This window comes from Betta splendens, chromosome 13 (assembly GCF_900634795.4).
Source record: "Betta splendens chromosome 13, fBetSpl5.4, whole genome shotgun sequence".
Lineage (NCBI taxonomy): Eukaryota > Metazoa > Chordata > Actinopteri > Anabantiformes > Osphronemidae > Betta > Betta splendens.
The window spans coordinates 13,380,405-13,395,498 of NC_040893.2; the positions used below are offsets into that span (position 1 = coordinate 13,380,405).

General features: G+C 42.5%; 3 protein-coding genes across 5 annotated transcripts in view; 1 reads left to right on the forward strand and 2 right to left on the reverse strand.

The window, feature by feature from the left end:
• fli1 (Fli-1 proto-oncogene, ETS transcription factor) overlaps positions 1 to 10,656 on the forward strand; it is a 26,695-nt gene extending 16,039 nt beyond the window's left edge. For all 3 annotated transcript variants that reach the window (XM_029172237.3, XM_029172240.3, XM_029172241.3), the window contains 5 exons: positions 1,372 to 1,440; positions 6,367 to 6,426; positions 6,789 to 6,848; positions 7,095 to 7,142; positions 7,255 to 10,656. In XM_029172237.3, the coding sequence (XP_029028070.1) occupies positions 1,372 to 1,440; positions 6,367 to 6,426; positions 6,789 to 6,848; positions 7,095 to 7,142; positions 7,255 to 7,784 (767 nt within the window). In that variant the 3' untranslated portion in view covers positions 7,785 to 10,656. The remainder of the gene's footprint in view (positions 1 to 1,371; positions 1,441 to 6,366; positions 6,427 to 6,788; positions 6,849 to 7,094; positions 7,143 to 7,254) is intronic.
• ets1 (v-ets avian erythroblastosis virus E26 oncogene homolog 1) overlaps positions 1 to 15,094 on the reverse strand; it is a 107,142-nt gene that overhangs the window by 56,002 nt on the left and 36,046 nt on the right. The window lies entirely within an intron of this gene.
• kcnj1a.1 (potassium inwardly rectifying channel subfamily J member 1a, tandem duplicate 1) lies at positions 9,191 to 14,405 on the reverse strand. The gene is made up of 2 exons (XM_029172244.3): positions 14,240 to 14,405; positions 9,191 to 13,263 (listed from the first exon to the last, which is right to left on the reverse strand). The coding sequence occupies exon 2, from the start codon at positions 13,242 to 13,244 to the stop codon at positions 12,123 to 12,125; it is 1,122 nt and encodes a 373-aa protein (XP_029028077.1). The 5' UTR covers positions 13,245 to 13,263; positions 14,240 to 14,405; the 3' UTR covers positions 9,191 to 12,122.

Consider the following 15,094-nt stretch of genomic DNA (forward strand, 5'->3'; position numbering starts at 1 on the left):
AGCTGTGGTGCCTCTCTCTCTCTCTCTCTCTCTCTCTCTCTCTCTCTCTCTCTCTCTCTCCTTCTGTCTCACTCGCCACTAAGCTCCCACTCACTCTCACTCTTTGCTGTACAGCGGTCCTGAATTTCTCTGTGGGATGGTTTGAGGTTTACTCAGCAATGCTGCCTGTTTGCCTGTCTGGGTCAGCCCACATATGTGGCGCACAGTAGGAGAAGGGTTAACGGCTCCTTCCTCCTCCCTTCACTCCCTCTCCTTTTCTGTCAGTCCGTTCATCTATTTCTTACGCTTTCTTCCCCATTCCGAAGATGGCGTTATCGGTGGCTCCCGTGCCCCCCCACATGCACACACACGTGTGGAATTATTTTTGTACGGGAAGCCACGTTTGATTGCTGTGCAGGGACCCTGTCTCATACAATGGCTCCCCTGTTCTGCGGCCCCTAGCTTTCTAAACTAGACCAGAGCCTTGGGGGTGCTGCAGAGTAGGTAGAAGTGGGAAGGGGTGGGGTGTTGGGAGAGAGAATACATTTGTAGAGCACCCCACTCTTCCCCTGGGCCACCCCCTAAAAATAACAGACCCCTAGTCTGCCACCATGGGCCCCTTCACCCCCTTAACCCCAGTTCTGGCTGCTCAGTGAGTTAGGTAAGGGGTCCATTTAATCTAAAAAAGCACATTGCAAATTGTATGATTTTATGTTTCAGGTTCTTTTCAAATTGCTCCATTCTCCCCTACTCAGCACCTCCCCAAGACTCCCTCAGTGTTAAATCTTAACGCTTCCCGTGTAGTAGCTGTTCTCGTGTTTTCTCTTTGCATTTTTGGGTCTGTTTTTCCACTCGCTGATTTATGCCTGGGGGCAGCTAAAATTAAGAGAGCATTTTGGTGCCGCCCAGGGTGCCTGTGTGAGCGGAGGAATGCAGTCCAGAGTTCTGCTCCATAAGGTGAAATGAATAGGCAACCATATGTAGACTCGTGCCTCTCCAACTTTATTATGCACAAGTAAAGTGTGTGGTGAAAAAACCTGTCAAGCAACAGGTTTTTTTCCTGTGTGTAAAGGAATCGTATTATGCTAAATATGCATTTTTTTAACCTAGACTTTAGTGCCATTAATTTCTCTTCTCTTGAGATTATTTATCTAACACAATTAAAGAATTATACTGAATATTGTGACTGCTCAAGGAAATTGATCTGAACCACCTACTGCCACCTGCTGGCTACAGTGAAAAACCAGCATCATTAGGAGCCCACAATCCATCATAATTCATTTGAATGTCAAAAAAAGGTCATATTTTAAAAGCTAATCTACTATGTAGCACAAATGAAAGTCACATTGTTGCTGCATATTTTGGTCTCACTGTTGTCTCTTTTTATTACAGGTAGCTCATCATTATCCTACAACGCACCATCTCACACAGACCCATCCCCACGTCTGGCTGCCAAAGAGGGTAGGAGCACTTGTACCTATACTGTATTATTCTCTATTTACTGCATGCTTCTACCGGTGCAACTGTTCCCAGAATGCAGGGAGTTCTGCGAAAAACAAAAAAAAGCTGATTGTGCTTGTGAGTCCCCGCTATACCAGCTTCAGAAAGACGAATAAAAAGCAAATTAATGCAAGGTGCACATATACTTAAGAACAATAAGCCCTCACACAAACCCATGGTGCATTCAGGGACTTGTGCGCTGCTGACAAAGCTGTGGGCAGGTGCATCTTTTGTGATGTTAAAATAATACGAGTCGATCGCTACAGCAGAGCGTACTATTCACACCCGTTACCTTAACATTGCGGGGGGTGGGGAGGGGGATTCAACATAGAGGTGTGTTGGCCACAAAACACAAGAACAGACCTTCAGTGAAGTGACGGTGTAAAAGAAAAAAGGTACTTAAGTCGCGCAGCTTGGATTTTGAAGAGACGTGCACCAGACAGGTGGTGTGTCTAATGGGCCACTGTGTTTAAACGTGAATCAATGGAAGAGATGATGACAGTTTGGAACAGAAATAACAGCCATAACATAAAAGCAAGGACACTTATTCTGACATGCAGGCACTGTGTTAAGTTCTCTGGACACCTTTTCTCTGTATAAACATGGTTTTGCGGTGACACAACAGCAGCTAGACAAAGGCTGCACGAGCTATCTGTAAAAAAAGAACACATCCTTTACATTGGCTATACTTTGTCACCACCACACGCTGAAATAACAATGATAGCCCTGCTCACAGGATGAGGGGCCCTATCGAGGCCGGAGGAAAGGAAGCGCTGGTCTGATAAGTGTCAGAGAATGCCCTCTGCCTCTCTCCATCTTCCCCGATGGTGAGCATTAGCAGGCTGCGTGTGCTCGTTCTTACCCCGGCTTCAATGCAAACAGACCAGTGGGCAGGCCAGATAAGATTCTGCCCAGTCACCCTCGACCTCGGCCTTCCTGGTTCTCAGCACCAGGTATTTAGACTGGCAGGAATAAAGGGTCACTCCCTTCAACAGCATTTCCTGTTCACAAGAGGTGATTTCTATTAAGAGCTTATTTAGCAGTGACTGGGCCTCTGCTTGTGTCCTGTGATCACCCCCCCCCCTGTTCAAAGCATCAAAAGGAGACAGCCCCAATGGTGTGATACTGGGGATTTAACAAGAATCACCATTAGAAAAATACACTGGAAAAGAAGATGCTTCTGACTCGACAATAAAAATGTTGCTTCAGGAGTCACCTTTATCAAAGTTTTCTGGGATCAGCGTTGCCAGATGTTCAATCTTCATATTGCCTTTCGAGTACAGTCAAATACCTTACGCAGACTCTTTGGGGTAGAGTAAGCACAAGCATCCAGCAGGAGACAAGCCTTAATCTGCCGCAGACGTTCTGGTGTAAAATGCAATGTTATGAATAAAAGAGAACGTATAAAACACGGAATGCAGCAGCTATGAAAGTGCGTGTGCATTTAAAGTCTGTCTCCGCTATTTGCCTCTGGATAGGCATGTGTGTGTGGGTGGGTTCCTGTCTTAGTGCCGCATCTTTTACACGACATGCTTGCGAGTGTGTGTGTGTGTGTATGTTGGGAACAATCCACTGTATAGAGTTTCTAGATGTTCCACAATTATTTGGACCCTGACGGCTTTTCTTTTAGCTTTTTGTCTTTTGGGGGATTTTCGAGCACGTCTGCGTTTCCGCCATGAATCTCTGAAATGTTGTAATTCACAGCGAGGGTACCCCGTGCTCTCTGCTGCTGCAGAACAAATAAGCAGACAGTGTTCTCGGACTGATCCAAAACGTCCCGGCCGCTGCTGTGGTGCTGTGTCTACCTCCTGGACGTGGCCCTCATTTCATTCTCCGCCTCTCACAGACAGCCTTTAAAGCACCTGTCTTATGCTTATTAAAAGGTTGCCCTGTCTGGGTCACGCTCCTTGGCTAAGGCTACGTTGAAAGCAGTCCACTTTCCCTCTCTTCTCTCTCGCTGTCCATCTCTCCCTCTGCGTTCAGTCGCTTGGTCTCTCTCTCCCACTCGGTCTCTCTCTCTCTTTCCGTCTCCCTGCTCGACTCTCTATGTCTCTCAGTCTCCCTCTCCTTCTCTGTCTAGCACTCGGGCCTTGTTTTGACTAACTGGTCCTGCAGTCGAAATCTCTCAGGAGCGCGCACCACACCCCAGACCAGAGTGGAAACTGGCTCAAGTCGCAGTCAGAGCGAGGCCTGGAAAAATGAAGGCGGGAGGAGGCGGCTCTGTGTGCGCACGTTCGGGCCTGCGTCTGCATCGCATGCCCCTGACCGCTCGGGCTTTTTTGCATTTTACATCTGCTGCTCCTTCCTTCTTCTGCACTTTCACTTCCACTCTGGTACCACAGAGCCTGGTTGCTCCAAAACACAGGGATCTACAGCATCTGCTGCCAAAGCCAGTAAATAAAAAATCCGGATGAGTCCAGGATCTCCTCCAGCTCATTATTACGCAGCACAGCGTTTTGCCGCCAATTGTTTTCTTTTCAAATTCCAAAGTCGTGTTTTGTCCGTCCTTATTTTTCTTCCCTCTCTGCAGTTTTCTCTTCTTGCCCCTTGAAGCCTTTTTGCAATTATTCATTCTGTTCCCATCTTCATCAGCCCGCCTTTAAAAAAAGGCCCTTCTTCTATCTGCTCTTTCTTTCAGCTTCCCAACCACCACGTCCTCTCTCTGTTTGAAGCCCCCTCTCCTCACGTACATGTAGGTAGCCCCCATCGCCTTTTTTTTTTTTTGAGGTGGGGGTGTAGGGTAGATGGAGAGGGGGGTGCTGGCGGTGAGTAGAGGGGAAAAAAGGGCCAGTAAAACAAAGAGAGGTTGTCTGCAGGCGAAGCAGGCAGGAAACGCAAGTCTCCTAGGACTCTCCCCCAGTCACTGCTCGGCTATCCTGCCGGCCTACACCAGATTGAACCTGACAACCCTGCTGAGCCACGGCAGCCGGCTTGTTATTTGCCCCTCTTCTCTTTCTCTCTGCCTTTCTCTTTATTACCTCTCTTTCACTGTTGTGCTCATATTCTAATGTGTGCACATTTTTTCTTTTGTACTTTTGTAGTCAAGTTCTTGTCCTTTGCGTTACCTTTTTCGCCCTCTCTCGTGCTGTTGCTTCCACATATCTCGCCTTTTATCAAACCCCTTATTTTAGCCAGAAAGAAAACCCTCTCGTCATCTGTAAGAGGAATGATTCCTTTGCTGAACCGACAGAGGTTAAGAGTTGAGACCAAGAGGTCCCTGAGCAGCAGGAAGTTTCCACACTGGATAAAATAAGGGATGAAAGGCAAACATCCTTTGAAAGTTACAGAAGGCACCATAATTGGACTTGAAGTGTTTTTACATTTTCAGTGATGGATTATAAAATGAGCACACCAATACATCCGTTCTGTGACAGGTTACTAGAAATGTTGTTTTCAGGCATTGACTTCAGAGTTTCCTGCTCCACATGAGGGCAGCATTGTACAGTGAGTACCAGACACAAAGCCGGAGCAGTCATCAAACACACAAAGATTTCTGCACAACATTGCTGAAGTGTCTTGAACACTGAATCAATGTACATATCTATATTTAAATTCCACCTGTATACAGGAAATATTTTTTTTGTCAAAGCTATTTTTGCTAAATATAGCTTAACAGCATGTGGATGGAAATATCTCTTAAATACATACTGTAAACGCATATGTATGGAAAGACAAACAACCACAGACAAATACACGTGCACATCACCTAAAATGTGGAAGCTTACTTCGTGATTCCTTCCACTATGAGAATGACTCATATTGAATGACACACTGCTCCAGTGCAGAATGTTCAAGCAGTGATGAAGCCAAGGTGTCATTTATTATTAACATTTTTTCTTATTCAGGAGCTGGTCTAGTTATTATTATTGACACGATTCCCGTGTTCGTGCGTTCCTTTGTCAGCTCAAAAACACGCAGCGAACTGCTGGGAGATGGTATTTCTTCTTGACCTTCGAGCACCTTGCTGATCCCAGCCACAACATCTGTCATCACTTTTACACTGTCTGTGTTCGTTGCCCCGTGGGAGACGCAGCGCTGACAAAGAACATTTGTAGAACGCAATAACACTGTGAATAGAGAGTAAAGCATTGCTGGCCACAATTCACATTAGATTTCCCTGTATTCTGGCAAGTGATTGAACTGTTTTAGCCCTCGGTAGTACGCAGCATCAAAGGTAGCGGCCAGGTGCACAGTGAGTCTGGCAGGGGAACGATACATGGTCGGTTTTATCTGCTCATGTCAGAGTGATTGCTTGTTCTTGGAAGGCGTCCAGCTTCACACTCAGTCAGATTTGAACCACAGACACACAGCAGGCAGAACTCATGCAAACTGGGCCAGTTTGGCGTTAGGTCAAGTTTTCATAGAAGCGGCTCGTGCGGGGAAGATAGGATGAGGCTGTAAAATGTGTGTGTATTGTGTGTTATACGCTAATTCGGGTCCCGTTATTTGTGGTCAGAGTGTTGCAAGCAGCTCTTGCAACTGTACTTTCTGTCTAAGATTGTGCCATCTCCACATTAATCACCACAGCATGACAAACAAACCCACACTGTGTTGTCCAGATATCCTGTGAGGAGAATTTTGGGCTATGTTTTGATAGATTTACTGAAGTCACTTGGCATCAGTCGTACTACTTTGTGTTCAGATAGTTTAGGGACAAGCTAGTAGAGAAGATATGAGGCACTCGGAGGAGTCACATCCACGAGCAAATGTAAGAATTGTTATTGGACTGAATACAAAGTTTCTTTGTCACTATTTCCAGAGTTTGTAACCTTCTTTAGAAAAAGCGCATCAGTAATATTTTATTAGTCGTAAGGGTCTCACCCAACCAGGTAATATTGTTAATTCAAATCCACATACTAACTCCTTTCTTTTCTCTGTCTCTGCCAGACCCGTCATATGATGCTGTAAGACGGACGGGATGGTCAAACAACATGCATAGTGGCAAAGGTAAGGATGAAAAAAAGTGAACCCATTGATACATTTAACTCTGGATTTCACCATATTTGCTCACTTTACTGAACAGTATCGTTCATTATGCTGTGTGGGATAAAAACACTGAATAATAAGCCTCCATCAGACTTGAAGCATTTCCAACATCCACAGAGTCTAGACGTGTGGGACAGGCTCGTAAAGATGACAACCTCCGCTGTCAGAACACCAACACATAGTCATAAGACGTCTGTCTAGCTACCAGCGACTGACATATTTACTTTGGATCAGTGGTGACCAGCCTAGCTATCTGTTGCCACCCCGCTCATGTTTTCTCTGAACCATTTTAAGTCTCTCTCACCCTGCCTGTCCCTCCGCAGGCTCACCAGTGGTTCCTCAGAATGTAACCAAATCTACTGAGCAGCCCAGAGCTCAGCCAGGTAATAATTTACCCAGTGAGATTGAATGAAACATTTCAGTGTCACTTAAAAATGTTCTTTTATTAATTTACATAATTCTTTAGCGCTGCCACAGAAAAACACTATATATTATTTTCAAAGTTTACTGATTGTTAGTTTAGAGAAATAGCATAAAGCAGTGTGATCGCAAAACCAAAGTACTCCTGTAATATTAATAGAGCCACTGCAATCATTCAATTTTGTTTTTTTGGTTTTTTTTGCCAAAAGATCCTTACCAGATTTTGGGTCCAACCAGTAGTCGCTTAGCCAACCCAGGTAAGGTTTTGACTCTTTATGACACAAAAATAACTAGAATGGCCAGTTTACTTGGGCGTAATCTTGTTTGGAAGTGTCAGCATCACTGACCGGTGCTTGTGTCCACCGTTAGGTTCAGGCCAGATCCAACTGTGGCAGTTTCTCCTGGAGCTCCTGTCCGATAGCGCCAATGCTGGCTGCATCACCTGGGAGGGCACTAACGGCGAGTTCAAGATGACGGACCCGGATGAGGTGGCAAGGCGCTGGGGTGAGCGTAAAAGCAAGCCCAACATGAACTACGACAAGCTGAGCCGGGCCCTGCGCTACTACTATGACAAAAACATCATGACCAAGGTGCACGGCAAGCGCTATGCCTACAAGTTCGACTTCCACGGCATCGCACAGGCCCTGCAGCCGCACCCCACTGAGTCCTCCATGTACAAGTACCCCTCGGACCTAGCCTACGTTCCTTCCTACCATGCACACCAGCAGAAGGTCAACTTCGTATCTCCACACCCTCCTTCTATGCCCGTCACCTCCTCCAACTTCTTTGGACCCACTGCTCCGTACTGGAGCTCACCTACTGCAGGCATCTACCCTAACCCAAACGTTCCTCGCCACCCTAACACCCATGTGCCATCCCACCTGGGAAGTTACTATTAAAATGACCTTTTTGACCAATCACCACCCCTAAAACTTTTTCTTTCCCACAACAAAGTCCGCAATTGCTGAACTGCACTCCCACTAACACCAAACCAGTGAAGACTGATTTGATAGAGGCATTAGTCCTTGGAAGAAATTTTGCTCCTGAATTAAGGGTGATTTTTTTTTTATATTTCTGAATCTATACACAACTGGATGCTATGGCTCAAAATGGAATACTACTTAACTTTACAAGACTAGCATCTCTTTGTTTGTTTTTTGGACGTGAGTCTGATGCTCCTGTGCCTTTCTCTACTCTGTCATACTAAGAGATAGACCCTCAGGTGTCGTTTCCAACAACTTGAGTCAGTCTGCTTCCTCACCCCGCTACAGTACCAGACATGGGCCTGATATTTATGGGTCTCAATCTACATCCTCTCCAGTACATTATGTGCATTACGCTCTGAAGCATCTGTCTTTTCGTTCGTCCACAGCCTTGCTGGGGTTTTTTATTCCCACCACATCCAGCCTTCTCTTTCCACCGACTCTGCTTGTCTGTTCATCTGCATCTCTTTATGTTTGTGTAGAGAGTCTTCTGGAATTCGCTGGACAAGAAGGAGCTCTCAAAGACATGGACCTTTGTCAGCACTGAATGAAATCTGGCAACTGGATTATGCCATTCATGATTTAATTTATCCTCCAAACTGGAAGGCTAGAGAAGAGTTAAATGCCAGAGAAGGAAGCGCTGTATGTTTTGCTGACCTGGGTCAACTCAGTTACAGTACTTTTTTGTATGTTGTATGTGGAATTGATGGGCGATGTGTACAGTTGACTTGTAATGCTGAAGAAGCTGAGTCAAGATGTAATTTAAGTAATTTGCAACTATAATTATACCCAGGTCAAACGTTTCAGGGGGCCACACACTAGGCTATTAAATGTGTGCCATGTTGTTGCCTTTCAGCCATCCATGCCATTTCCAGATGTCTTGTTGTTCAACCATGTCAGCATTAATGTGAATGTCTTCTGGTTTGTGAAACACACACATAAAACGATGTTGTAGTGAAAAATCTAAAATTGTCAGATGTTTGCAATTGATTCTAACTTTAAATAGAGAAATTAATTCCTTCACACTTGAGATAATTCTTGCTGCACCAGCATGCATTTAAAATGGGTCATTTGTAATCATGAACATATTATTAACATAGTAAGACTTAAGAATGGATAATTTGGGCCTTTTTTAATCTATAGTTTGCTACAATACTGTGACTGCTAATACATGCCTACTGCCATAATGGGAAGCTATAGTAACCTGCCTTGATTAAATTTTAACATAATTAATTATTGTAATTGGAGTTTTAATGTCAGTGTATTTTACAAATGTACTGAGGCACACAAATTATGCTGAAGTATCATCCAGCATCTGACAATTTTTGATTTTGACGTGCAGTCTAGCAGAAAAGCTGTTACAGTGTTTCCTCCCTCTATGAAGGCCAGTCAGGACCAAATAGGTCAGCACAGAGAAGTGGATTAGCAATAAGTCATTGTAACACACAGTAAAGATGCTTTTTTTTACCAGGGCTGGGTCCTAGTTTGAGAGCAGCATATTTGTTTGAATGTTAGTTTCTCACTGATCTACAGCCCAGCCACATGCACATGAATCGAGTCAGGATTTCATCATCATCATGTAACAGTATCATGTTGAAACATATCCATCTTCAGGTGTTCAATGCTGTTTATGGCAAAAGAATTGCTTTGGAGGAACTGAAAAAATGGACACTTGAAAATAAATTACTTGGGTCTAAGTAGTTTATCAGAGAACAAAACCAATGAAGTATGACGAGATGAAACAAAGAAATCCTCAGATTCGCAAACGCTGTGCGTTTGTCAGACCTATTTTTTATTATTTTATAAGCATCAATCAACTAGGCATTAAAGCAACTTACTGTATAAATTATGCAGAGTTATTTTCATATGTGACACAGAAAAAAGTCGAGAGAATTAATACGAGTTGACCTCGGTCAAAAATGCAAACCTTTTAAGTCCAGTTCTGCTAAGCCAGGGGATCCCAGACCTGGGCCTTGAGGACTACTCACCTGTGTTTTTTCCAGCTATACCTGCCATATCCAATCCTTATTACTGCTTTTGACAGACAGAGAGCACCTGATCTAGGTAATCAGCAGTGAGTAGGGTAGAGATAACTGGAAGACATGGGAGGGCCTTGAGAACCGGTTTGGGGATCACTGGCTACTAAGTGATGTGTTCAGCATCTTAAATGTTATTATATCTGTACATTTGGACAATACATTTTAACATTTTTTTCTTGTTGTTGTTATTGTGTTGGTTGTTACACCCTATGTGCCTTGATGTGCACAAGGAATTTCTTTTTTATTTCCCAAACTATAAATGCCTGCTTCAATCATAACCCAACACCCAAGGAATTCCTTTACTCTGTATGATAATGCCTTGTGATGGTGAATCACGTTTCATATCAGATGATCCTGGGATTGGTGGCTTTTCCTGTACATTAAAGAGTTTCAGGTATTTTATGCAAAATAATGCCGACAGTACTAATATCCTCAAACAGCTTTTTCTGAAGATTTATAGCTTTTAAAGAACAAATACCAAGGGAACCTAATTTGTAGCATAAAAACTATTCTAATGTACTCTTAACTTCCATCTTTCATATGCATTATCAGTGAAAAGGGATCTGTGCTACTTCGTATATGCAATGTATTTTGGATATCAAAAAATTTATATATATATATTTGTGTATAATTTTACAATTAACCATTGTATTATTATTATGGTCATTGCTGAAATGTATGAAGTAATACCTTTTCAAAAAGGGCTTTTGTATAGTAAAATGTGACAAAATAAATGTTTTTACCTCTAATGTTTTTTCCCCATTGCCTGTCTGTAACTTGTGTTGGGACACATGAAGAAAAAGCTGCTGATACAAAATTTTGAGAAACTGGGCCTACAAAAGACACAGACATAAGAACTTAATCAATATGCAAAAGTTTAAATATGTGGCTGATAACAAATTCAAGTAATTTAGCTCAAGAGTCATCAAACTGAAACCTTAAAGCCTATCTCAGTCACTATGGCACTATCTGTCTACCCTGAACTAAAAGGACTAACTAGCCAAATTAAATAAAAGACCCTGGGTCAGAAGACTTCACATGAAAGTATAAAATGCAGCTAAAGCTATGCAACCTGTGTAACTCTGATGAGCTTACATCATATATATGAATAGTTCTGGGTGCAGTTTATTAGCGAGGTCAATGGTAGGTCCACCCTTATGAAACCCATTGAAGCGTCCTGCTACCCTACAACATGTGCTGGTATTTGCCTGATTTGAGAGTTCTGGTTTCTGTTCAGAGCCAACAGACAAAAGGATTGGTAGTAAGCAGCACTTCACGTTTTCTGTCAATGTCTCAGGTGAAAAACACGCCACAGTAGTTTGCGCCTGTCATTATGTTGGCTTTGGCATTTTAAATAACCCTCTTCTTACAATTCTAAAAACAGATAATAATACAACAAAACAATTTTTGATCAGATAATAGCATTTATTAGGGGTATAGTAAAAATTAAGATTAATCAAAACATAAACATAAATAACCAATAATAGAGTATTCATATTATAATAGTACTCGATGCATTTAAAGTGAAAGTGCTTCCTGTTCTTTCTCAGTGTTTACTAAAGGCAAAAAAAAAATCAAAAAGAAAAAACCCACACAGACTGGAAAGACTGCCCCCTGAGCCCAACTGGTAGCTACTGCCACCCTGTCTGAATGTTTAATTACATGTTAATGATTCGGATCAAAACATCGCTTTGTTTATAGCACCCTACTGTATATGAATTATTCAACAACCATTTTGCCTTTGTCCCAGTGTTGATTAATATGGCTCAAAACAGAGCCCCTTGAAGTAATTTCAAGATCTAGGTATGAGATGATTCCCTAGTTTGCTGCCTTGCCATACTCTACAAACTGAAAGAACATGAGGTGAATTTGAATCACTTGTCTAACACATGTGCATAGTACTAGTCTTTAGGAAGACATTCCTTTCCATGCCCTACAACTCTAGCCCCATCGTGTCACATGATCCTGACTAGCAACAAAAAGATTTTATTTGTTCAACAGTGAGTGTGTGTACTTTTGAATACCTAATACACAGCATGTTATGAAACGAGTACCTTTATCTATTTAACATTGCAATGCTACTTAATGTTTTGTCTGCTATTAGGTAACTCCTACCCCAAGCATCTATTTGTCATCTACTGTAGATCATTGGGGCGTTTGCCCCTGCCAGTCCAGTCACGGTTTCTAATGTTCACTACTAGCTAGTGTTTCTAGGTCACATCTGAGTGGCTCTTGATTCATCACCAACTTCAACTACCTCAAAGCCCTGGTTGTCATATCCATCCCTGGCATGGTGATGGTGATCACTGATGTTGTAGAAACAATAAAAACAGTGTGGAGTGACCATAGGTACAACCCTGGAAAAGTTGGAAAAGTCCACTCTGTATTTGTCCTCCTTGCTTTTGGAAATTATGGGCAAGAACTCATAGCCCCACATGATCTCCTGAGGGATAAAGGAGGTCCGCACTTGGTAGGATGAGCTAGTGGTCTCTGCTATGCCGTCAAGAAAAACAACCAGCTCAAAGTCTTGCTTGTGGAGCGTGTCCTCTGTCATATCCAAGAAAGGGCTGTTCTTGTCTATGGTGTGGTAGAGTGTGAGAGGACTCACAAAGAAGAGTGTGTCCTTTCCCGCATCCACCATTAAATCAACGTTGACCTGGTCCATGATGATTGTCTCCCCATCTGGTGTAGTTGTCGTTTTCAACAATTTGGCATAAATCTGGCTTCCAATTGTTAGAGTCTTGCGCAGGTTGGCCACTCTGATTGACAGGCAGAGAGAACCGTTTCTGGGGCTGATGACAGCCATTTCACTGAATGTGATGGTCTTTCCCCTTTTTTTGGGTGAAGCAATTTTTGACATGATGAGTCCACACATGAAGCAGTTGATGAAGGCTCCAAAGACGGCCTGGATTATGACAAGGGCCACACCACCAGCACAGTAAGGCGCGACTGCACGTACACCATACCCAATAGTTGTTTGGGTTTCCATGGAGTAAAGGAATGCACCAGAGAGTGAGTTAACACCCCATATACATACGTTGTGGTCTGGGGCTGGGTTTTGCCAATACAGGTCTCCATTATTAAGAGCAATCCAGTACCACAGCAGTCCAAAGATGAACCAGGTGAGGGTGAAAGAGCCAATGAAAAATAAGAGAACATACCGCCATCGGCTCTCCACAAACGTCGTCCAGAAATCAGCCACAAAGACGTAGTGCTTGCTGTACTTGATGTTTCCATATTCAATGTTGCAGTGACCATCTTTACTCACTAGTCTGGCCCTGTTGTTTCTTCGCTTTGCCAGACACTCCCTGAAACGCTCACCCAAGGATCCACACATTTTTTAACAAATGTATGACCTAAAAAACAATAAATAATAATAAAATAACAAAAGAAAATATACAGATGGCATTTCAGCACATAGTGGACAAACAGTCATGACACAGATGTCTGATCAAAGTTGTCCTACTTTTGTAAACTGACTATCGTTCTTGCTATCCTGCTCCAAATGCTTGCCTCACACTGTAGACTGCTTATGTACAGTATAGTCTCATTTGTTTAAGCTGCTCTGTTCCATTCCAGTTTAAACCTTATTGAAGGTACTATACCGGTGGCTTCAGCAACACTGCAGTAAAGATGTGGGGTTAATGAGAAACAAAAGTTTTCATTGAAAAATAACACATAAATGCTGCTCAATCAGCCTGATAATTTGGGAATTTTGGTTCTATGTAAGTGTCTCTACACAAGAATAATCTTTGTTTTATTGGTTTCAATGCAGTAAAAATAAATGTGTTATTAAAATAATTTTGCACAAATCCAGGAAAGCGGCCAGCTGCTAGCAGACTTAACAAGCTTTGACTTCATTCAAGCTCTGCGTTCTCGTAAGTCTGGTGCTTGATGGATGGCAACTGGCAGCACTGGCTGTGTAAAGGCTCTTAAATAAGTACACCCTCTGTTTCTTCCAACTCATGCAAACTACCTGTTTGGATCATGCCATGCCTGCTAGCGCATCTGAAATTGTATAAAACAATCACTGCAGTGAGCTTAGGTATTTGTTGCCAGAGTCCAGAGCTCACATGCCAAAAGAAATGTTAAAATGTTTTTGGAATAAGTGTCATTGTTTACACCTACAGTGAACATTAGGATGAAATGTTTCCATAATGTAATCAATTAATTCATTACAGTATAATTAGTATTAATTAAAAAAACAAATGTAGTTACACTAGTCCTAATTGTACAGACTATTCATAAATTCATCTATTCAACTTCCATGCAACCTATTCAGTTCACCACAACTGCATTCTTTGTAATAATGAACCAACACAATTACTTTACCTTTATGATGAAATTAATGCAAATCAAAAGGGCAATCTTGCGCTCAGTCTGCTCTTCGAGTCAGTGTGTCTCTCCTATTGGAAAAATCTCTTCTGTTATTAATGGCAACACCTGTGTGCATTTATAGCATCTTGTATAGGTATGCAGAAATTAGTCACGCCCTCAAAGACAAGTAACCCTCAGCATCCAAACAAACTTGCGTGCAACACACAAACACAAATTTGTATGGCTTATATAAATTGTGATAACATTTTGAATCCCCATCCCCCACCCACCCCCCTACACACAAAGCCTGATGTATAGTTTTTGTTTATTGCAGTGAATTAAAAGATGAAACTTCCTAAATACCAAACCTGTATGCGGTTTTGGTTCCCTGCATCTCTGTCTTTGCATCAGAAAAGCCTGTGAGGTTGTATTTACTGTACACACACACACACACACACACACACACACACACACACACACACACACACACACACACGTAGTGATGAAAAACAGTTCCAGATCCCCTCCAGTTATTTGTATTTTTCTTCAGTGATTTGCCTGTTGAAAATAGATAAAAGACATAAGGATGGCGAATAGCCCTCAGACAACAGCTGAACTGATTGTCCAACTGGTTTAGCAACTAAAGAGCTAAACTAAAAACCACAAGAGTGATTTTGTTGTGCTGCAGAATGATCAGGGGTCTTTTAAAAAATGTACACAATGATGATGTGTAAATTATGTGTGTAAACTGTTCGTATATTAGTAATTTCTGTCTAAATTGTCCCAGCCTCCAATGACAGGCCCATACTGTGTTTACCTTTGCTAAGCTGGCTATTACAAAAACACAGCACTAATGTTATCCAAAATAAA

Bases quoted from the DNA above. Each gene is read 5' to 3' on its own strand.
- kcnj1a.1 (XM_029172244.3), bottom strand. From the start codon at position 13,244: ATGTGTGGATCCTTGGGTGAGCGTTTCAGGGAGTGTCTGGCAAAGCGA.